The sequence below is a fragment of the Marmota monax genome, unplaced genomic scaffold (assembly GCF_021218885.2).
Source record: "Marmota monax isolate L192 unplaced genomic scaffold, Marmota_monax_Labrador192_F-V1.1 WCK01_AAM20220418_F8-fsc00007, whole genome shotgun sequence".
Lineage (NCBI taxonomy): Eukaryota > Metazoa > Chordata > Mammalia > Rodentia > Sciuridae > Marmota > Marmota monax.
In genome coordinates, this window is record NW_026692781.1 from 13,445,568 (window position 1) to 13,471,025 (window position 25,458).

A 25,458-nucleotide genomic window follows, 5' to 3' on the forward strand; every position below is an offset into this window, starting at 1 on the left:
ACTAAGGGCTTTACTTCTAGCATAATCTGATAGCATGATGATCTACTAGGAGGCAAGAAAAGATGGGAAAGTAACTACAAGGTTCTTTCATAGCAAGACAGGGAATAAAGGGGTTCTTAAAGACAGATTTCAGGGGCACTGTAAATCAAAAGCTAGGACTTTTACAGAGAAAGAGCTTATTCCGTGTGTGTGTGTGTTAGTACTGGGGATTAAACCCAGGCCCTCACACACACTAGTTCAGAACTGAGCTACATCCTTATCTGTTTTTAAATTTTATTTTGAGAAAGAGTTTTGCTAAGTTGCTGAGGCTGGCCTTGAAATTAGGATACTCTTGCCTCAGCCTCCTAAGTAGCTGGAATTATAGGTGTGCACCACTGTGCTTGGGCTTTTCCTCTTATTAAAGCAAGTTTTTCTATCCAGAGGTGCTGTTCCTTTGCCTCCCCTGTGCCTATGATCTCTTATCTTTTTTAAGATTTATATTCAACCTTTCTTTCTTGCAAACAGATCCTTGTTCTCAACATTTAAACAAGCTCAAACCTCCCCAATCCAAAACAAAACATCCCACAGAAGAATTTATTAATATAGTTATATATGAGTCACCATTTTCTCTCCTTTAATCTATTGCACCTCAGTTTGCTGAAGTAGAGAATTTTGAGACAGCAGTGCCTTAAATCCTAAAATGGAGAGCATCTTTCACTCTTTTCACTTGACCATGCAGGCATGCTTCTTGCTACTCCTCTCTTGCTTGTTTTAGGAAGACACTTTGCCCCAGGCTCTTCTGCAGGTTGATTTCCCTCTTCTTTCTTTTCAGAACCATTAGCAGACCCATCTTTCCTGGCACAGTCATTAAATGTTGATACAAGAGTCACTCTTAGGTCTTTTTGAGTTCCCACTTCAAACTTTCCAATCTACTCCCTGTTCAATCTCACCCACATTACAACTTACACAATCATTTCTTCACCAATCTCTCTTCTGAGCTCCAAATTCAGAATAATGAAGTTTTACAGACACATATCTACTTGGATATCTAAAGCACCTGAACATAAGTTCCATGCCAAACTCATGAGATCATGTGTCTGTTTTACTACCCAAACTACCTAGTCCTCTTCTAGTGTTCCTTTTCTATCAATAGCACTGTTCTCTATCTGTTGCTGATTTCTTTATCTCTACTGCAACATTTGGTCCAAGATGCCACCATCATTGCCTGGACTCTACAACGGTCTCCTTAGTGATCCTGCAAAGGCCCCTAAAGCTCTTGTGCCAGCTGTTCTCCACAGAGTGGTATTCTCAAAACTCAAATCTGTTTATGTCATTCCTTGGTTCAAAACCCACATGCCTTTCACTGTTCTTGGATTAAAATCTAAAATCTTCACATTCAAGACCTTTATGCCCTACTCCCTCTTTATTCTAATTTTGTTTGGTTCCTCTCTGTTGTTCTCTGAGGAATAACAACATGGCTTCAGTGTAAGTCCAGGGCTGTCTTTCTGCACATGCCTAGAATACAATCCATTCTCTCTTTTATTAATTTATTCTATTCATCCTTCAAAACCCAGCTCAGACTTTCCTTAGTTCAGTGATCCCCTAGACTACTAGTCATATCCTAACTTTTTGGATTCTTCCCTTCATAGTACTTATGACCATTTAAATTTTATTTATTAATTTATATAACCATTTGATTAATGTTTGTCTTCTCAGACAATAACCTTCATTAAACTTGTACACATAAGATTTCTTTTCTCTTCATTGCATTTCTTGCACTTAGCACACTGCCTGAAACACTGGAGGCATTGATAAATATTGATGATAGGAATGGATGAATGAATAAATGAATGAAAAAAAAAGTCTTTTTTACTTGGCAATAGAATTAAAGTAAAGGTAGAGAAAGAAAAAATATTTAGAGTTGACTTTAAAAGTTTCATATCTAAATGGCAGGAAAAGGGACAAAATAACAAAAAAAATGTAGTTAGGGTTGATGAAGAAATATTGCAGAGGAAAATGAAGATTCATTCTGAGCATTTTCTGTCTGGTTGCTCATGGGCTGCACAGTGGCACAGTTCAGCAGATGACTGGAAATACAACTGGTATTTGAGGAAAGTGGGGTGGAGACAACCTTTGGGAACCATATGATAAGATTATGGATGAGACTCTGGAGGTAGATGAGGCTCCTGAGGAATTAAAATTCGTACAGGGAGCAGAATAGAACAGTAATTATACTTAACAGGTAGGATGAGGTTGAGAAATCAACACAGAATAGAGAAAAAGAGCCACCAGAAAAGTAGGATGGATAAGTCATTAACACACAGAGGCCAAAAAAAATTGAAAATCTCAAAAGTAAAACTAATTTAAAAATATGGCTACCAAGGAGGAACTATAGTCTTTGTGAAGTATGGCAACATCTTAAGTATTACACTACTTTTCTGTAATCTCAAAGCAACTTCATTAAATAGCTAAAAAATAATCTGAGTTTCTCATGTTCTAAAAGAATATTTGATAATGCTGTACAAAAAATATAGTGGTAGCCATGCTTGTTGAAATAAAGATCTTATTTATAGATACTGTTCCAAGGAAAATGATAGCACCTGGCCTACCACTTCAAAGAGGAGAAGAATACACAGCCATAAAGAGAACACAATGCCAGAAAGGCTGTAAACACAATGTCAGGTTACAAAAAATTACTCTAAACTCAATAATAAAAATAGTGACAAATAGCTGCTGTTTACTTTTTGCTATGTACCAGGCACAGTGCTAAGCATTTCACATGCAGTATCTCATTTCAGCCTCACAAAACCATACAGAGCAAACATTATTAGTTGAAGTTTACAGAGACTCTGAAAAGTTAAGTTATTGCCCAATCAGAAATGGAAGACCCTGGCTTCAAACTAAAAGATACATCATAAGATCCTAAAGTAAGTTTCAAGCCCAGGTCAAAATAGCCCTCACAGAGGGTCCAAAACAGGAACTCTTAACCTTTAGCCACCCTGGTAAAAGATGATCTCTATTTCCTTAGAAATAGATTATCTGGAGTGAAAACTGGTTTGGGGGCATGGTCTTTAATGTCATGTAAGATATAATTTTAACTATATGGATTTAGTAATTCTCAACCAATCCTTAGGTTGCCATCAGTTAAAAATCCCCTTTAGGATCATTCAAGAAATGTTTATGCACTGTGCTAAGGTAGCATGGAGTGAGCAATGAACAAAATGGACCCAGTTTCTGTCTTTATGCAATCAATAATCATGTACGTACGTGTGTGCATGTGTCCATGCGTACATGTTCAGAGAACAGATACTAAACAAAGAGTTATGTAAATAAAGACACATTTACTAACTGTAATACAGACCATGGAGTTTAGTGAGTGTGATATTATTAATGGGGTGGAACTAATTTTAGACTATAGTCCAGAAAAACTTCTTTAATGAAGAAACATTTGAGGTGAGACCTAAAGAAGGAGTATAGGAGTAAGAACTAGACTGAAAGCAGGAGGGGCAGAAGTGACTTGGCAGATTCATGGAAGTGAAAGCAAGCCATTGTGGCTAAAGCACTGCAAATAACGGAGAGAATGGCAGGAACTGGACTGGAGATGAGCAACACTGGTTAGGAATAGTTTAAATTTTGAGGATGCTGGTGACTAATAGAGTGAAAATTCTGGTAACAACAAGAGTGATAATAATGAAAAGAAAACCTCCTACTCCTCCAGGTTCCTGACTTTCTGCTTGGATCTCTCTCTTTCACATCATCATCATCATCTTCATCATCATTATGGTTAGATGTTGGGTGTCGCTCAAAAGCTCATGTGTAAGAAAATGCAAGAAAGTTTAGAGGCAAAATGATTGAGTTATGAGAGTCTTTAACATAATCAGCACATTAATCCTCTGATAAAGATAGTGGGTGGTAACTGTAGGCAGATTGGGTGTGGATGGAGGAGGTGGGTAATTGGAGGCATGTCTTGGGGATATATTTTGTCCCTGGTAAAGGAAGTCTCTCCCTCTCTCTGCTTCTTGGTGCCATGTTCTCAGCTGCTTTTCTCTGCCATGATGTTCTGCCTCACTTTGAGCCCCTAAGAATGGAGTTGGTCTTTTGTGAACTGAGATCTCTGAAACTGTGAATTCCCAGATAAACCTTTTCCTCCTTTTTCCTTTTTTTTTTTTTTTGTGGTGCTGAGGATGGAACCCAGGGCCTTGGTCCTGGGTTCCTTCCTCCTCTTAATAGGTTCTATCAGGTCTTTTGGTCACAGAAGCAAAAGAGCTAGCTAAAACAATCATCATTGTCATCATAGTATAAAAGAAAAAGCCACATGTACCAACTGATTACAAAGGATATGACTGGAAGTAGTGGACTAAAGTGAGGGTCACTGGTTTTTAGGATTTTGGAGGTTCTGGCTGCTTGACTAATCTTGGTGTAAAGTGATCAGATTCCCAACGGACTGAATGCTCAATTTTGAAAAAACAAATCTTGTATTCAATGGTTTGATCATTTGTCTATCAAGATCAGTTTAGGTCAAAACACAGAATCAGTGATTTATCTTTGACTCACCTAGTAAGATCAGTGTGGATAAATTAATTGGATAACTCAGACCTCAAAACAATAGTTGTTTGGCCTTAAATATGGGTCTAGATATTACTTGTGTTCAAAGACCAGAAAGACTTTCAGAGAGATGTTAACCAAGTAATGAAAATATTAATTTTATTTAAAAGAGAGAAGAGTATTAGATGTTACTAAATATTTATAATTTTAGAAAACTTATCTAATGAGACTAAAATTTGGGTGATGGACACAATGAAATTATAAAAAAAAAACCCTCAAAAGTAGAACATTTTTGAAGAAATGCTGTTAGTACATAACTGTTTGCTACAAGAGATTATATTTGTTAAATATGTATAAGAATTATTTTAGATTTTATCACTGCTGGTGTTTTTAATGAATGCCCTTAAAGTGCTGAAGTGTGCTTGAAAAATCATTTCTGCTGGTATTCTAAATCTGTTTCCACCTCCTTTGCAATTCTCATTTGCATTATCTTTGAAGAAAGAATTTGGACCAAACAAAAATAAATAAAATTCATCTATACCTGAATTATCACAAATCCCTAATTAATGTAGTCTAAATTAATAAGAATTTACTGGATTTATAAAAATGGAAATTTATGCAAAAGACAGTTATTCAATGTCTAAATCTCTAGAAAGCTAGCTTGAAAAGAATGTCAGATATTCAAATTTTTAATTTTTAAATCTCCATCTGTGAACTCAGTAATTCTATTCTGGCATTTTACAAATGTAGACATCTATCATTTCCCCAACATTTACAGATATTAATAAATACCTCCTTTTGTGACCATCTGTGTCCATGTAAATTAAATCACAAAGAGATTGTTGGTATTTTTACTTTAAAAGTATGTATAAGACATTTTGTTGGCCTAAACAATTTCATTTACAAAACTATAACAAATAACCTACCTACTCCTTTTGTAAATCTAGACTTTTCTCTTCATCCCAAATGACATAAGAAAAAAGGCAATAAATTTATGATGTAAAAACCCCCAATCATCATAGAAGGAATGATTCCATAGGTGCCTCTCATAAAATGTTAGTTACTTCTTTCCAGAGCAAAAACTAGATTATCATCTTTAGCTCACAGTTCATATCTCTGAACTGATAATGAAAGCTGATTTTCAGAGAATATTTGGTGGACATAATCAAAGATAAAAAAGAAACTATTTGATGATCAACATTCTTCAGTATGAATTGCTCATTCTAAATATAACATGAATTTAAAGCAGAACTGTAATTCCCATTAATTGAACATGAATCATTTGTGATATACTGAAGGTGGGGCTATGGGAATGTTCACCTTACATGCAGGAAATAAGGTTTTGCACTGTCTGTAGACAATTTAAACAATAAAGTTGACTAAAAAAAAAAAGCAGTCTGCTTTTTATTTTCATTAAATGCTGGTAATTCTAAACTATGGTAATAAAGTACTCCTGTGATAGTAGGAACAAATGTGACTCCATTTTGTTTTATGACTTCATAATATAATATATGTAAATGTAAGATTAGCACATTTTTTGTTGAGTGTGGTGGTGCATACATGTAATCCCAGCACTTGGGAGGCTAAGGCAGGAAGATAGCTAGTTCTAGGCCAGAGGGGGAAACTTAGCAAGACCCTGTCTAAAAATAAAATGGGCTGGGGGTATAGCTCAGTGGTCGAGCATTCCCTGTTCAATCCTCAGTACTGCAGACAAACAAAAACAATTAGCACATTTTTCTTATTTATGTTTTTTTTTTTTTTGGGGGGGGGGACGGTTACTGGGGATTGAACTCAGGGGCACTCGACTACTGAGCCACATACCCAGCTTTAATTTGTATTTTATTTAGAGACAGGGTCTCACTGAGTTGCTTAATGCCCTGCTTTTGCTAAGGCTGGCAATCCTCCTGTCTCAGCCTCCTGAGCCGCTGGTAATACAGGCTTGTGTCACCACACCTGGTTTATTTATGGTTTTAATTAACTACATGGAAGTTAATATAGAGGACTTGTAGTTACACAATTGAACTCTTCAATTCACAGTGACTTCACTACACCTGTTCATTTTAAGAGTAAGTTCCTAATAGATAGGAATCATTCCATATCAGTTCAGATGCCATTCATATTTGCAAACCCTGTGCCACTCCTGTTCTGGTATTTCAGTAGGTGATTTGAAATAAACACATGATAGAATAGTAATGTTAAAGAAACAAATCTTGAGATAGTTCAGATTCTTCATTTGACATGTCTACTTGGAATTTTTGCATTTTAAATATAAGAATGAACATGTCAACTGTGATGTGTATTCTTCTTGTTTGATAAATATCAATTTTAGCTTTCACTTGAAATATTTTACTGATTTTGGCTAATTTCATTAAAATTGAAATTTATGTTTAAACTTGTTATGTGCTTTAACACCAAGGAACAAAGAAGAAAAAAACAAACCAAAACAACAACAACAACAAAAAACCCAAAGTAATAAAGTCATCATTTTTTTTTAGAGCTAAACATACTTTTTAATCTGAAGGTAATACAAATTACTAAGAATTGAGCTATATTCTCCCCCCTCCCCACAGATTACCTTAAAAGTAAGATGTATTCTGGGAAGACCTAGTTAATCAGACCTGTTTTCTAACTACTGAACACTATATTTGCTCTCCAGGCATCCTGGAACTCAAAACTAAAGTGGAGGAAGAGGGAGAGAATGTTCAGGCCAAGGCTTGGTTCCTTTCTTCCTTAGGTTTAGATAAGATGAAATACTAGTCATTCAAAGTGACCATATTCTGTAACATGTTGACAAAGAAAGTTGTGGAACATTCACCCCAGGAGAAGGGATGATTCAGTCACCTGTTGTAAGTAAAGTTGGTTTCAGGTATATAGACATGAAAATTTTGCAGTTTTCGGGGTTCATGGATTCCATGGACCAGATCCTTGATGAACCCTATCTGCTTTGACTCTAGAATTTTTTAATCATTCATTTATCTCTCCCTCAAACTCTGACCACTTCCCAAGTCTCTATCAGTTTCATCTCCTCCAGGAACCCTTTTGAATATATGGAGATGATACATGTGGAGAGTATCTGGTATAGGGGCTGGCAGAAGAGGAGGCATCCATCAAAGGCTAGCTTTCCACTCATGATTATTCTAGCCCACATGCTCTCACCTTTCCTAAATTTACATTAGGACACACTTAATGCTATTCGATTCAGTAGATTCTAAGTGTACTATTTTGTTTCCCTAGCTAGATAACCAGGTCTATGAGTATGTTCTTCATACATTCCATTTGAGGGAGGAACTATTTTGATGTTCCTTTCCTGTCTAAGAACAAGTTCACTGCTTCTTTATTTTAACCATTAAAAACTCATATTAATTGGTTACACTATTTTGTTAACAAAGTCTTGAAATTTTAGAAATTGGCTAAAGCAATACTTCCTCATGTGCCATCCTCTCCTCCTACTCAGGTCCCAAATCATGCATCATAAGGTTCACCAGCCTATCAGATTTTCCTGGAGAGCTGCTCTTTCTGCAGACCAACCATATTTAAAGTTCTCCAAGCAAAGTGCCGTCACTTTATTCAAAAAGCTGCTTGAAAGGTGAAAGCAGCTAAAAGGTACCTCTTTCACAGATTATTCTGAGCTATATATTAAGTCAGCCACATAGTTAATGCAGTGAAATAGATAAGCTTATTTTTTTATTCCATCCAGCTTCTTTTTGTTTTTGTCTTATATTAAATAATACATTTTGTTTCTTGTTGGAAAGGTTGTGCGAATTTCCACCGACTGTCCACTGAAGCATTCAGAATAAAAAGATAAGCTATGGGAAACCAAACATGTCCTAAATAAAGTCTGAATGTAAAATTTAAACCAACTACTAATCATTTTGGAAACCTGCAGGTGTTCAGCCTAGAAATTCTACCTGTTGTTAATTATATGTTGAATACATTTGTAGCTGGAAATCCTAAACACACACACAAAAATCAAGTGAAACACTGTATTCTTGTTAGGGATTTTGTAACCAATCTTAACTAAGTGAAGAGTGAAGATGCAAAATACAGGAACCTTAAGTAGTCTTCTCCCAAGTGACAAGAAAACTTTCAGATAGAAAAAATTCAACAAAATGACTTGAAAATGCCTTTTTTTTTTTTTTTAGTTTTCACTAAAAGGGTCATTACTAACACAGGATTTTACACAGGAAGAAAAGAACACCCATAATATTTATTTTTAAAAGGTATTATTAACATTTGTTCAGCAAACCAATTACCTAATGGAAATGTACCAAAGCTTGTATTAGTGACAGTAAATTGTAGATAGTTAATGGTTTTCTGTTGAGAATGTATCCTGCTGAGGGGTAGGGTGGGTATTGATATTTTCATTGTATAATTCATATTTATGTTCTTCACAACATTAGGCTAATCATCCAACTTTGTATATTATTTAATACATATAAAGAACTAAAGTTACATGCTATGTGAGGCATCTATATGTTTAAAGAATAAACAGAAAAATATTGAATTATATCTGATGCATAATTTCCCCATTACTTAAATACAGGCTCTGATGAGATTTTAAGACATAATGCTTACTTTAAAAAATGTTTATTTTAAACCTAGTCTCTTTTTTTTTAATGATGAATTTTGAAACAGTTCTAAATTATCCAAATATCTATTTAAATTAAGGCAATGCTGAGAAATATTGTGATGTCTTCATATTATAGTACTACTGTAAAAATTAGATTTTTTAAAAAACTAATAACTACTATATGCTTAAAAAATTGAATAAAGTTTAGGAGCTTTGTTAAAGAGCAGCTATTGAGCAAAACTTTTAGCACAATATGTCCCTGCTCCATGCAATCATGCTATATTTCTGTCATGTTGAAGCAAAAAATGTTCATCATTTTGTCAGCTCTGGCTGAAAAACAGAGAATTACCTTCCCAAGCTCTGGAGATTTATGCTTTTAATTACCTCCTATCTGCTTCACTACCCTCCAAACCTAAGAATCAATATAAATAGTCTTATTTATGGGAAAAATGTAAAATGTTTGACAAAAGCTGGTTATCATTTTCTAGATTTTCCATTTGATGCTATTGATTCCTTCTATTTTTAGTACTGTACCTTTTTTCTCTTGACAGAATCAGTTGGTTTTTCAAACTCAGAATATTATTCATTTATCTAATAATTTGTACTGCTTAACAGCAGATATAAACTTTAAAACCAGCTTTTCAGTTCCTAGCCCAGCAATAAGATTATTATCGCTGTGGTATCTCTTTATTTAATCATCTGCTGCAGAGTTCCATTTAAGTGTGACTTCTCCAATCCCCTCATCATAACTTACTTTTCAGCGAGGACCAACTTCCATGGCTTATTTTGTTTCTAAATAGGAGGCTATATTAGCATAGGGAAAATAGCACCCTTGAATACACAAACATATAACTTATACATAATTATACATCTAGTCGTCCCTCAGTATCTGTCAGAGATCGGTTCCAGGACCTCCCTTGGATATCAAAATCTGTGGATGCCGAATTTTCTTACATAAGATGACAGAGTATTCACATATAACCTATGTATATCCTCCTATACTCTTTAAATAATGTCTGAAGTATTGATAATGCCTAATACAATGCAAATGCTGTATAAATAGTGTCATACTGTGTTGTTTAGAAAATGACAACAAGAAAAGGATATAAATATTCCCTACAGATGCGTTTTTTCCCCAAATATTTTTGAACTGTGGTTGGTTGAATCCATGGAGGTAGAACCCATGGATATAAAGGACCTACTATATATAATTTATATATATTTATATAAATAGAACTATAAAGGAGTTAGTTTCTACCCTCAAGAGCTTTCAAGAGAAATAGAGCAAATGTGAATGGGTGAGTGGCAGTGGTTGTATACATATATGTGAGAGAGGTAGCCATTAATCCATAGCTTTAACACACGTGTAGATGTTTGTTGGAAATATGTGACAGTGGTCTTGGTGGAGGGTCAAATATTGGGAATTGAATGTTTAAAAATTTTCCCTGTTAGGGTTGGGGTTGTGGCTCAGAGGTGGAGCGCTTGCCTACCATGTGTTGAGGCACTGGGTTCAATCCTCAGCACCACTTAGAAATAAAATAAAGTTAAACTATATTATGTACTAGTTAAATAGTATATATACATGTCCACCTATAACTAAAAAGTAAATATTAAAAAAAAAACTTGAAAAAGTTTTCCCTGTTATTAGTGACTGAAAATTCTGGAAGTATAAGATAAATTTATTTTTTTAAATACTACACTGGTTAGAGTTCCAAATGAAAGTCTTAGTATTTTTTTTTTTGTATCTTCTAAAGGTCATTTCAGGTGAAGTATTTCTGAATTTAAAGCAATGAATCCAGCTATTAAGCTAAAGAATTGCTTAATAAAGATACTAAAAATGTTCAAGAAAGACAGGGAAAAAAGAATATTTGTTCTATTTTTCTACAGAGAAAGAGGAAGAAGGGAAAAAGAAGAGGAGAGGAAGAAGACTGAGAACAAAGGAAGGAGGTTTAGAGAACACAAAGGAAGAGAAACACTGATAAGAGTTAAAAGCAGCCAAAGAAGTCAATAGCAAATTGGCAGAAACCCATAGAAGAATGTTACATCATCATCATCATCATCATCATCATAATTATTATTATTATTAAACAGCTTGATCCTTCAGAAAGCCCAAACAAATGCCTTGTGGCTAGGGTCTCTTTTGCTTTTGCTGCAAGGGACATCTTCAAAGGCAGTGGCTAACTGGCTTTCTGTGTCCTGGCCGCTCTGACTTCTCAGACAACCACAGCTGCTGCAGGGACTTGCTGCCTCGTGGCAGCTGGTGGAGAGGTGGAGTTAGCTTTGTTGGCCAGAGGAGGTGGAGGACCCGCCAACATGAAGTGGAAAGGGAGTGAGTGTGGGACTCAAAGTTGTAGCTTTCTCTCTAATCTCATGACTGCCTAGGTCTCTGCAGGATGAGGCCAGGGCCTCTAGAGCAGAGACAGCACTAGGGCCTCTGAAATGACAGATGGTTCATGGGGGCAGCTGGTTTATGCACTGTATTATTTTAGCTGCTAAAAGAAATCAGGAAGTGGGAACAGGATAAAAACTCAAAAGAATGAGAGAAAGATCCAGGAGAATATAACTTTATAATATGATTTTATCTAAATGAAAGCTGGAAAGATGACAAAGACACAAATCCAGAGTAGGTGGCACTGCAGAAATACAAACTGTACACTAATGAAGTCATGGGAACTGAGGGTGATATTGAATGACTACATTTTCTGAAATTTCAGAGCAATTTACAATAAAGAAAGTCACCTACAGAAATATTCACACAAACGACAAATACTTGGTCCCCCTACTATTTCAACTTATAAGCAAACCTTCAACTTCCTGCCCATTTGTACTTAATCATCCTAATGGAATTCAGTGAAAGGGCATGAGATCATCTCTTTGTCTTGGGATCTGAGAAAGCATAACTAACACAGCCAAAAGAAGAGAGGGGTGAAATGAGAGGTAAAGATACTGGATAACCCCAAACCAAAATAAATACAAAGAACAACATCAACAAAAATCACAAACCTAGAAAGTACTACCAAGTAAGATAAAATTAAAAATTGTGAACTATAATGTGATTCAAATTTGAGATGCTGTTCAAGAAGTAATACTGTAAGTTTTAAAAATCAAATGAATTAGCTCCAAATGAGTAATGAAAGCCTATGGAGTCAGTACTTAGGGACAGTATTGTGGTATTAATGATGAATTCCAAAATTTCAGGTATATTGAATTAAAGTATATAAAACTTGATTTAAAAGATCATTATGCTCTCATTTGATTTGCCTATAAAGAATGAAGGACCCAGTTATCGATTAAGGATATTTATAATAAACTGTGTTTTGTTATAGTAGAAATAGTAGTATAATAATAATGCTGTCATAAAAAGTAATAATATGGTTATCAAACTAAGTTTTTAAAAATATATATAAGAAAATCAAGTTGCTCTGCTCTTATGTAAGAATCTGTTTAAATTCATATCATCCTTCTGCTACTATTTCCAAGGAATTGAAATTAATATGTAAATTAGTTCCTATCTGCCAACTTTCCACTTAGCGAAAAAGAAAGAAATGTTAGCTTTTTTTTTTTTTTAAGGTACTGTGGATTGAACTCGAGGCCTCACATGTATTAGCAAACTCTACCAGTGAGCTACATTCCAGGCTTCCAAAAAAAATTTTAAGGTGTATGTTAGCTCATTTTCCTGGCAAGTTAACTCTGGAAATGACACTTCCAGGTAAAAGGCAAAAATTCAGATTTAGGCTTATCAATTTATGACCATACTACCGTTGTAATGTATCCATTCATTGGAGAATAAGGAGGCATTCAGGCTAAGCACAACTTCACTAAGCTTCTACCATGTTGGAGGAAAAAAGGTGGTTAAAAAGAAAACAGAGATTGGGGTCTGCATACATTTGGGCAAAAGTCTGGGATCAGTTGGAAAGAATATTATTCCTGGACTGCAAAGCTTGCCCCTTGGCAAAGTTAATGGTGTTAATTTGTAAAGGTTCATTTGGGAAATGTTTGTGATTAATGCCTGCTCATTTACATAACACTGTATTGTGTAAATAAAGCTGTGGCCTTTTGCTTTCCAACAGTGGAGTTCTACCGAGATGGAGATGGTAAAAGCTGGACAAAGCAGGCTACAGAACACTTAAACTAGGTCACATTGAATTTTAATGCACAGGCCTTCCCTGGTTCGTTTTATATGGGTAATGGGGAACTGCAGAATGCAGTCTGTTTACTGTGCAAATTTGCCTTCCAGATTTTTCAATAAACATATTTTCTACACCAAGGAGTGAAGCCAATTCAGTCTCAGGCTGATTTAGAAATGTTATTAAAGAAAATAAGGATGAGCATCTTCTTAATTCTTACATTAAAATGTAAATAGGGTAATTATAAAATAATAAACTCTCCCCCAAATAAAAAATGCTCAGTTTCAGAGCTTAGTTATGCAGATAGTAGCACCATTACTAAACACTGAGAACATGTATATGTCACATTTGTGAATTTGCCATCCAGACTCTGTGACTTTACTGCCTGAATCTAAACATGACTCAGAAGTTTAATTTATTTCTTTATTATCAACAGAGCTTTTTGAGCAGTCAGAGAGAGGCTGGTGGTCATATGCTTATGTGTGCACAATTGTCCCCGTCTTTATTAGCACACAGGGAGAAAGTGGTTGATATTGAATGAAACTCAAGTCAAAGCTGAACCTAATCCCAGAGAAATCCAGGAAGAAAATTCTTGTACTTCTCCTCACTCAACCCATGGTACAAAATTAAAAATAGAATTTGACTGGGTACAGTTGCATACCTCTGTAATCCCCGCAACTTGGGAGGATGAGGCAGGAGTTCAAATTCAACCTAGGCAACTTCAGGAGATTTTGTTTCAAAAAGAAAAAAAAAAAGGTGTTGACTATAACTTGGTGGTAGAGCACTTACCTACTATGCATGATACCCTGGGTTTAATCCCCAGTGTCACAAAACAAACAAACAAACTAAAATAGATAAATAAAAACGGCTAGGATGTAGCTTGGTGGTATAATCCCTCAGTGGTATAGAAATCCTGGATTCAATCCCCAGTACTGAGGAAAAAAAAAAAGAATTTGTAGTCATTTTTTTCTGTTTTAGCTGCTGTTCCATCTGTAAGATATAGGTGTTCATATTCCACCCTGATATGATATTGTGGAAATTATTTTTGTCATAGAGCTGTAGTGGTCCTCCCAAAGATCAGGTTCATTTTAGGTCTTATTAGAGAAGAGAAACAGGCTGATAATTTTGAAGTGATTCACCAAGTTCAAAATTAGGACTTAATGTCCAAGTTCAAGGACTCTTAATCTAGTGTTCTATATCACTAACCTTGGACTAAGAAAAACATAGAATAGGAGACCCAAAACACATTCTGGGGGTTGCAGATTAAGGACAGATTCTAGATATTCTTATTCCTACTGTTTGACAGTAAAAGTTGCTGCTGGATTCTGGAGCCTAGCAAAGTGCTTGTCATAGAGGAGGAGTCAAATTCTCAGAAAATAAATAAAGTTATGAGAGACAACATAATATGAAGAACTGTGGATTCAGAGGCAAGATACCCAGATTTTTGTCCTAGCTCTGTCATTTACTGACTATATCAACTATAAAAACCTATTAAATACCAAAAGATGGTATAAGGGATGAGTTAAATAAATTATAATACATACATATGTAGACTATGTTATCTATTACTTTCACAGCAAATTATCATAAAACTAAAGCATACAAATTTATTGTTTTACAGTTTAGATGGTGAAAAGTCTGATGTAGGTCTCACTGGGCTAAAATCAAGCCGGTAGCAGGACTACCTTCTCTTCTGGAGATTCTAGGGGCAAATTAACTTCCTTGCTTTCCCAGCTTCTAGAGGCTGCCAACATTCCTTACCTTGTCCGCTGCTGCCCGCCAACCTTTTTTTACTTTTAAAGCTAACAATGGCCAGTCAAGTTCTTCTTACATTGTATTACTCCAGTTACCTCTTCTATTTTCAAGTAGCCTTGTCATTACATTATCCAGGATGATTTTTTGTTGGTGGTGTTTTAGGGCCATCTTATTAGCACTCTTATTCCTCTTCACCAGGTATAGTAACATATTAGGTTTCGGGGTTTAAGACGTGGAAATCTTTGTCTACCACATTTGTGAAAGAAGAGAAAGGAAGCTCTCTACATTGTGAAAGGGAAAATTCTCCAAGGTATTATTATTATTATTATTATTTTTATTTTGTAAAAAAATACACAGCAAAGAAAAGCATAAATAAAATGATATGTAGAAAAGGAAGGAAATAAAAATATATGTTCACATTTAGTTGGTGTTACATAAGCAAACTCTGGAGAGATATGCAAAAATATTAAAGAGGTTATAAACTGGAAATGATGGCAAGGAGGGTAGGAAGATTGGGAATGGGACATAACAAGATTTTTCAAAGTATTTTTTAAAATCATTACACTTTTTGAACCATGAAAACATATTTCTTTAACTCGAATGATTCAAAATTGCCCCAAGATCCCATTATTGACTTGACTCTCAAAACCTTCTGTTTTGAAGAGCCTATCAACAGTTTTGTTATTTTTTCTTCTTTAAAACTCAAATTTTAACAGGCAAATCCTCATTTTTTTAGTGGCTTTATAACAAACAATTCTCTAACTTTATATTCCTGGGCTTCATGAAATTCTACATCTTTGCAACACTTTCAAAATTTTATTTTGAAATTCATTTGTATTGTACTGTGAGATCTTCTCAAAATCTAGCATTTCTGCAGTGAGAGGCTAGTGTTAGAGATGGAACATGTCTTTAGGTGGGTATTCATTTTCAAGAGGCCTATTAAGTATTGGGACATTTTAATTTTATATTCATACAGTTATAGAGGTGAGGCTTTAATTTTTCTATGTAACTATAGAAATTTGGACAATAAGTGTGAAAAACTGCTAAATATACTTGGATGTATTTCAGTATTTATTATTCTGGCTGTTCTTGGAAAAGTTCTTTATTATGCCTTAAATCTACTAGTAATAGCATGGTTTACTGCATTTAGTAGTTATATCCCCATCATAAATTAATCTTTTATTCATAAAATATTTTGTGGCACACATATCATTAATTATTCCTAGTCAGGTTTAATAAGGTGTGTGTGTGTGTGTGTGTGTGTGTGTATGTATGTATGTGTGTGTGTGTGTGTATGTGTGTGTATATATATATATATATATATATATATATATATTTTTTTTTTTTTTTTAAATTCCTTTAAAGATATTCAGTTGTACGGTTTTTAAAAAGCAAAGAAAGGGCTGGGGTTGTGGCTCAGTGGTAGAACGCTCGCCTAGCACGGGCAAGGCCTTGGGTGCGATCCTCAGCACCACATAAAAATAAATTAATTAATTAAAGATATTATGTCCAACTACAACTAAAAAATAAATATTAAAAAAAATAAAAATAAAAAACAAAGACAGTCATGTAACCACTATAGCACTGAAAGTATAAGATATACTCATCACTCAAGAGTTCTCTCATGCCCTTTTGTGCACAATTGCCTAATCTTACCCTCAGCCTCAGTGAAACGCTGATCTGACTATTCCCATAGTTTTGTCTTTTGAGAAAGTAAAGCAAGTGCAGCTGTACTGTGTGTAGTCTTTGTGTTCAACTTCTTTCATTTTGCATGTTGCCTTGGTTTCGTCCATGTTGTAGCATGCATGAGTACTTTATTTTTATTTCTGAGTGGTATTCCATTGTATGGCTACACTGTTTGTTTCTCCATCAGCTGATGGATAGTTGGGTTGATTTCAGTTTTGGATGGTCATGAATAAAGTTACTTTAAACATCACATATATAGGAATATTTGTTTTTATTTATTTTGGATAAATACCTAAATGCAGGATTGCTGGGTCACATGGGGAACACATGCATAATTTCATAAAATTTCTTATAAATAATTGCCAAATTGTTTTACAAAGTGGCCACACCATTTTGTATTCTCATTATGTATGAGAGTTCTAGTTGCTCCTCATCCTAGCCACTTGGTACCTTCAATTTATTTAATTTCCCGCTTCTTTGTTTGTTTGTTAGTTTGTTTTAGGACCAAGAATTGAATCCAGAGGCTCTTAAACACTGAGTCACATCCCCAGCCCCTTTTTATTTTGAGGCAGGGTCTCACTAAGTTGCTGAGGCTGCCTTTGAACATGTGATACTCCTGCCTTAGCCTCTTGTGTCACCGGGATTATAATTTTAATTCTTCTAATAATAGGTAAAATGATATTTGATTGTGGTTTTAATCTGCATTTCTGTAATAAATATAATATATGGTTGATCATGTTGAGAATTTTTATGTGCTTTTCTTTCATATTTCTTCTTTGTTAAATGATGGTTCAAATAATTTATTACTGAATTTATGTTACTTACGTGTTTCATATATAAGTCCTTAGTAGTATCATATACAAGTCCTTTTCTTATAGTCTATACTTGTTTTTTTTCATTTTCTTAAGAGTCTAATAATGTCATCCGAAGAACAGAATTTTAAAATTTTGATGAAACCCAATATGTCAATATTTTTATAGTTTATATTTTTTGTTTCCCATCTAAGAAATTTTTGTCTAACAAAAGGTCAAATAGATGTTCTATAATTTCTTCTAGACATTCTAGTTTTAAATTTATATGATCCATTTGAATTAATTCTTATGTTTCATATGAGGTAGCAGTCAAGGTTCTTTTTTAAAAATTTGCATGTGCATATCTAATTGTTCTAGCATTATTTCTGAAGTACTTATGCAAGGTTATTGACAAGTGACCACATATGCACATAAAGGTTTTCTAGACTCTGTCCTCCTCCATTGCTCAATGTGTCTAGTATTCTTTCTCCAATTTTATAGTCTCAATGACTATAGATTTTATAGTAAGTACTGAAATAAGGAAACGAAAGTTTTAAAAATTTGTACTTAAAAATGCTTGTGTTGTCCAGTGATTTTCTTTTCTGTGTACATTTAAAAAATTGTGTAATTTTCTACCAAAAAAAAGTCTTTGGTGATTTGATCAGGATACTGATGGGTTTATAGTTTGGGGAGAACCGACATCATCAGTATTGCGCCTTTGAATGAATTAAAACCATATTTTTCTCAGTTTATTTAGGTATATTATTATTATTATTATTATTATTATTATTATTATTATTATTTTGGTACCTGGGATTGAACTCTGAGGCACTTTGCCACTGAGCCACATCCCCAGCCTTTTTTTGTATTTTGTTTACAGACAGGGTCTTACTGAGTTGCTCATGGTCTAAGTTGCTGAGGCTGGCTTTGAACTTGTGATCCTCCTGCCTCAGCCTCCTAAGTCACTGGGATTATAGGCATGTGCCACCACACCCAACCCTATATTAAATTCTTGAAGATAAAATTTTATCAGGTACCAAAAAATTTCATGGAATTTTTGATTGTATTACATATAATTTTTAAATCATGACAAACAACTCCTTTTTCCTAAGGACAATCATTTTATTATGTTTATTATATAAAATTATAAAAATATTATTTAATAGTATATGTGAAAAAAGATATTTATAATTTTAGTATTTCTGAAAAACATTAATCCTGTAGCATGCTCTTTGTAAAATGGCTTCTGGGGTTGAGTAACCCAGGAATTACCAGAAATGATATGCAGCCTTCAGATTCTGATTTATATTGGTAATTGGCTTTACCTAATAATTTGATATTAAAAATATTTTACTATTATTTGTTTTGCTTTCCTATTACTTTATTTACACATTTTAAAAATCTACTTTTATTAAAAAGATTGATTTTTGTCACTCCTTCTCTTTTAGCAGGAAGATTATGCTGGCCAGATGAGACAAATTATGAAGCTTTTCCTGTATTTCCATGTTCTAGAAAAATCTGAATTGCATAGTAAATTATTCTCTGAGGTATTTAACAAGATTTTGCACACACATGAAATGTGACACTTCAGATTGAAAGTAATAACAATGGTTTTCTTCAGCATTCATTTCTTTTTAATTTTTTTCTATTTTTTGCTATTTGACTATTTTTGACAATATGATTGGTGAGATTAAATGTAAAAGGTATAAGTGAGACTGATTACATAGAGAAATTCTTAATTTCTGATATCAATCATTTCTTCTATTGTCAAGTTTAAAACATTGAACCCAAATCCCTTAGAAATCTGGCACACGAAAATGAGTAGGCTAGCAATAGGAAGGGCTACTAGAGAGTGTGCAAATATGAAGAAATGTACAAGATTAAGACCGATTAGACTTTCAGCTTGACAAAACACAGGGGACAATGAAAAGATGATACTCACATCTGAGTTAAAGCGAAGCTGACAGACATTACAAGAAATAACTTGTTTCTTCTTTGGGGGAATGGATACTCCAAATGTGTGGTTAATGACTGCTTTTTGCACAGGATCCATCTGAAAAGCAAATGATAAAAATTAGTCAAATTTTATCTTCGAAGGATAGACAACAGTGTGCAAATAAAAGTATCTTTAGTATTCCTAAAGATTTTAATTCCCAGACAGAGATAATAAAGATTCTTACTAAATAGTAATGTTCTTAACTCCAAGAATTAAGAACAAAAACAAATGACAAAAAACCCACCTTTTTTGAAACTGCAACACAAGAAGAGACCACAAGAGAATCACCACATTCCAAGAAATCTAATACCTACAAAAGAACCTTGTACATCCTTAAAAGAATCGTAAAACAGAAACTTAAGATCCAAAAGTCAGAGTTAAAATTAAGTTGTTAATGTTTTCCCTGTAGAACTGGTAATACTTACAATGGTTTCAAGTGACCTCAGTAATGATTATTACGGACACATTCAAGTTCTTATTTTTAATTTATGATAAAATCATAAATAGCAGGCTCTTATTACAGCACAGAAAATGTTAATCTTTATCTTAAAATAATGTATTAACTTACGTATCCTATAGATTGAAATTCATTCTACTGGAAATGCATGTCACAATTGTACACTCAAATGTACTATAACACTGGTTAATATGCAACCCTGTTTAAATATTGGTCAAGTAAAGTTTTGATTTAACGCCTGTGATTTTCCCCCTTTTGGCTTGCATGTATCATACATATTCAGAGAAATATACAATGATGAAAGTACTTGGTCACAGCAAAAGAGTGGCACACAGCCATCACAACACTCAGAAGAAGAAACACCTCTATCTGCAGAATTTATAAAAAGAGACCTAACAGTGATTCTCTTGGGTATTCCAGATAATAATCTCCAGCATTAACATCAGACAACTGGCAGTTCAAAAAACAATGTGCCGGATGAACAAAGCATTACTCATAAACAGATGTAACATGAACACGGAAGGATCAACTGACGCCATCATCTAGGAAATCTCCTGAGGTTAGAGTTTAGAATTGGATTAGCTGATGATATTTGATAAGAAAGGAGAAATGAATACTATCCCTGATCATGATTATAAATGATCAAAGTATAAAATTAGCATCTAGAAAAATTTAAATCCAGTGGAAAAGAGGGTGAATTGAGGGGTTACTGAAGAGTATATTACCCTATCTTTGGCTACAAGCTTAAGAAAAATGACAAGATAATATATTCTCATTATAGAGAACAGATATAGTGGTAGTTTTCTCAAGTTGTAGAATTGTTTTAATATCCTAACTGTAGTTATGGTTACACAATCTAAACATATCAAAGTTCATAAAACTATTCACATACCCTCCCCGCCAAATCAATATGTATGATAACTTAGAAAGTTAAAAAAAAATGTGAAGAGTATTATGTTTAACTACCCAATACAAAATATATCCAGAAAAATCCAGGGATTTACTTTGTTCAAGGTTATAACTGATTAATTTTTTATTTATGCTGGGGATCAAACCAAGACCACACATGCTAAGCAAGCACTCTACCACTGAGCTACAGCCCCAGTCTTTACATTTTATTTAATGAGAATAATAATAATAAAACTCTATGGGGTAAAGAAAATCTCAAAAAGTCAGAAATAAAACCTTAGTTTACTTTCTTACTTTATTCACTAGTTCATACATTCAAGACCATTCCATTCCCAAAACATAAAACTGTATTTTCTGAGCACAATTAATTAGTAGAGATGGCAAATCAGTTTGAAGAAGGTTAAAAATAAAATAGGCTAAACTTGACAGAATTTTAAAAAAATCCCAAAGTTTGGCAGTTAAAAGACAAAATATTTTATTAAGATATTTTCTGTTCCTAGGTTCTAAAAAATACTTCCCATCTGGTGATTTGTGAAATATATGGGAAAAAAGCATATGAGTATTTCCCAAATACCAATTTTCTCCATACTGCTTTCATTATTTCTGTCACATTCAATACTAATATTTTATTTAAAACTCAAATTAAAATATATTTTAAAAAATATAAACAAGAATATTCATAAAATCATAGTTTTAATTATTTCCTACTACTCATTTCAAAAATATATTGAAAATTAACATTTACAATCAAAACTTTCACTACTTAAAATAAATACACATATGCTAGTTGTTTTCATTAACACAATATAGAAAAAGAGATAAAAGACAAATCTAGAAAAATCTAGCTTTAATCTTTTAGTAAAGTAAGATAACTATTGAGGGCTTCAATCCTTGAATATACATTTTCCTTTACATTTTTTCAGATTTTTAGCTTCCTACATATATTTTTAAGTAACTTCTGACAAAACTTTATTCTGCCCAAATCCCATATTGGCACCACGGGAATCTGAAAATACCCCTTCCTGTTCCCAAGGTTGAGTGTTCTGGGTCCTGAAAGATGAGCTGAGGCTGAGCACTGCACATACAAGAGCAAGCAAGTTCCCAGCCATCTGTTTCCTGCAAAGCAAACTAAGGGCGTTCTTTCAAGATACTAGCCAGAATTGATTGGCTTTACTTATGTATATATACATAATCCTAATTTTTTTTCACAAAATCAACTAAACACAGCCCTTTTATCCCTTCCTACTTACCTGTCAATAACTTGCTGTCTTCCCATCTTTCGAATAACTTGTCACTAATCATATCAAAAGATTATCCCCTTAAATAATATTCACTATTTCCCACTTGATTCTCTATTTCCTTATAGGAATTTTGGGAAAAGACCCACTTTCCCCTCATCTAAATCTCTTTTATAATTCTCATAGAATTCTGTAATTATAATTTTTGTTGAAATATTTTTGGGGACATGATTAAATTAAGAGATGTTAAATGTTACAAAAAAGAAGGTTCCACTTTGCAATTTGAAACATTAACAGACCCTGTCAAGTTGATGTTTTGAATATTGGTCATCTGATGCAATAACAACAAATATCTGGGGCATTTCAGTAGGATCTATAAAAGGTTTTCAAATTCTTTAAAAAGAAAGTTGTAAAATTCCAAATATTTGTTTTCAGTGTTTCCACAATGTAGTAAAAGTTAAATGAAAATAACAACTATGGTATTCACTTATATTTAATTTTTTCCGTTAGTGTGATTGATGTTAGTTCTTTGTAAACATAATTATATATAAATAAAAAATATATTTTATATCTACATATACATATGTAGATATAAATATATAAATCAATGGTAATTGTTTTATTCAAGTACCAAATTTCAGAATGAATAAAGCATTCAGGATGAATAAAAAGTATTCTCATAATTCTTAAAATGTTGTAAATTCAAATTAGCCAATTTAACAGAGCCAAACTATGTGTCCAAAACATGATGATTTCATATGTATTCAGGTAAATCACTGGAGGAATTGCAATTACCTGACAAACTCGTATTTTATAGATTCAACTGGCATTTCATAGACTTTTTAAATTTATTTTTTATATTTTTAATTTTTTTGTAGTTATGTATGGACAGAATGCTTTTATTTGTTTATTGTTATGTGGTGCTAAGGATCAAACCCAATGCCTCACACATGCTAGACAAGTGCTCTGCTACTGAGCTCCAGCTCCAGCCCTTCACAGACATTTAATTGTGAAAAATGACTGCTTTCAACACTCTTCATTAAAATATTTAAAATATATGTTTTAAATGAACAAATGCTTGTTAAATAGTCACATTAAATTAGCTTGTTAGTTCACACTGCACAAAAAACTTGTCTACAGATTGAGAGAATTATGATTTATTAGGAAATAACACTAAAGCTTTTCAAAGGAAAAACAAAAACAAAGACCTATCACAAAGTTCTAGCTACCAAAAATCCTTACCTGGCAGAATTTATTGGTCCCAAATAAGCCTCTTCTTTTCTAAAAAAGTAAAAGTTAGAAGTAATCAACTAAAATTTTGAGGCCAGGAAGCACATTTACATGTTTTAAAGTTTAAAAATCTTACTTTTCTTGCTCACCCCTGACTAAAACTCTTGCAGTGCTTACTAACTAAAAAGTAGCAAGAGTTAACACTTGTCAGTTTTTCTAATGAAAATAATGCAGAAAAGAAAAGTAAAACCTATTAGTGCAATTAACTGGTAGGTAATAAAAATGAAAGATGGGGTTGTGGCTGTTACTAGGAATCGAGGAGGTAATTGGAGACTACATATGGGTGAAATAACTATTATATCATAGTGCATACAAAATGAATTAATCAAGCTGGCCGTATCACACCATCTATTATATTTTCAACATCAAAATAAGAATAAACATCTCTAGTACATTTACCAAGATTAGGGGGGCTACAATTCTGCATGAATTTTTTAAAAGATCATTACTTTCTATGAGTGTAATGAAAAGTAATTTACATTTGCACAGTGTAAGCAATCACATAAAAATATGCAGCTGCAAATAAGCTGTAGACACAGGAAAAAGAAACACTGCAGCACTTCACTAAAGGTAGGATGTATATAAGAAAGAGACTCTGTGATCAAATGACTGGACAAACAGATTATATTTTAGGCTCTCAATGATTTTTCTCCATGGAACTTTAGTAGAATTATAAACTTGTTCAACCATTCTAATGCTTTTCAAGAGGCTAGAAACTTGAGTTGTTTTTCTGAAAGAATCTTTAAACGATCTAACTAGCTAACAAGTAAGGCTGGAATGGAAATAAACTGGGCACCACACCACCTAAAAAGCAAGAACATTCAAGAATTGTGTAGAACTTTCTTTTATCCATACAGTTCCTTAAACATGGGGAAATCTCACCTTAAACTTAACCATCTGCTTTAACCAATGCTTTAAAAATCATTTGGGTAAGCACCTAATGGGGTCCATTAGCTTTTCTACTAAACAGAAGTAGAAACTGGGTTTTTTATTTCTGAAAGTTAAAATCAGTCATTCAACAAATATTTCTGGAGGCCTATTGTATCACAGACATTGCCCTAGACTAATGGGGAAATGAGTCAAACATAAGAAAGGACATAATTTTAAAAGATAAAGTGTAAAAAGGATAATACAAATTCTAATTGGAGTCTGTGTTAAGAAATCACTTTTAAGCAAAATAATGAGGCATGAGAAAGAACAGAAAGGTCTGTTTCTTCTGGTCCACCCTTATACCCCTCTTTAAATTTTCTCACACTTTAGAAACCGAAGGTCCTCCCTTTACCAGTGACATTGATGTGTATCCCCCCAGGGGTATTTGCTATTTAATTCCTTTTTCTAGCTGTTTAATAACAATATTAAACAATACAGTAAGAGCAGCTTAGATTTAGAGTTCTTATTGTGTGTTACAAAGTATACTAAGAAATTATCTTATGTAGTCTCCACCATCACACGCAGTGGATCTAATTATTTCCCTCCTTCTACAAATGAAGAATGTCAGGTTTTGAGAGGTTCAATTTCTTATTACCCTCAAGTCAACTCATAGATGCTAGAGTCAGGATTCAAACTCACACAGGAGTCTTTCTCTGTTCCATGCTAAAGGAATCTGTGAGGGATGATGGGTATCATGTGTGGCACTGGCTTAGTGTGTATGTTTGGGGAGGAAAAGATGAATGTTCTAGAGCTTCTGCAGCCTGGAAGGCAGCTGCCTACACAAACTACATATGGTCTATTGGTGCATAAGTCAAAGTTTCCTGGAGAAGTAAGCCTGTGTTTTCTCTTTCTGACCCATTTCTGTTATTCTGAGGATAAGCCCATTTTTTCTTGTGCAATTTCAGGAAACCCTTAAATAAAATTCTGGACTGTTCTGTCCTCTTTCCCCATTATAACTATTTGGTTTGCACAGAGACAAAAAGTTCTAGAAATACTTAGAGATTACACATTAGCAGGTGGCAGTCATCATTTGCACTTGTCTTTGATTTACAAAGAGGATCTCAGCTACTAAATCCTGTAACCTAGGGCCTTCTGGAAGTTTGGCTAAGCATTAACTTTTTTAACTATGACATTATCGAATTACAGGACTACAAAAAGAATAACTTCTTCATCCCTTCCTTTTTC

The 25,458-nt window shown here is 33.7% G+C and overlaps 1 protein-coding gene across 9 annotated transcripts in view; it reads right to left on the reverse strand.

The window, feature by feature from the left end:
* Positions 1 to 25,458, reverse strand: part of Znf385b (zinc finger protein 385B) — a 373,746-nt gene that overhangs the window by 46,719 nt on the left and 301,569 nt on the right. For 6 of the 9 annotated variants that reach the window (XM_046447602.2, XM_046447601.2, XM_058580296.1 and 3 more), the window contains 2 exons: positions 23,296 to 23,334; positions 19,396 to 19,506 (listed from right to left, as the gene is read on the reverse strand). In XM_046447602.2, the coding sequence (XP_046303558.1) occupies positions 19,396 to 19,506; positions 23,296 to 23,334 (150 nt within the window). Of the gene's footprint in view, positions 1 to 19,395; positions 19,507 to 19,693; positions 19,913 to 23,295; positions 23,335 to 25,458 lie in introns of those variants that run through there. The other 3 variants (XM_046447603.2, XM_058580298.1, XM_046447606.2) reach the window with 2 other exon arrangements.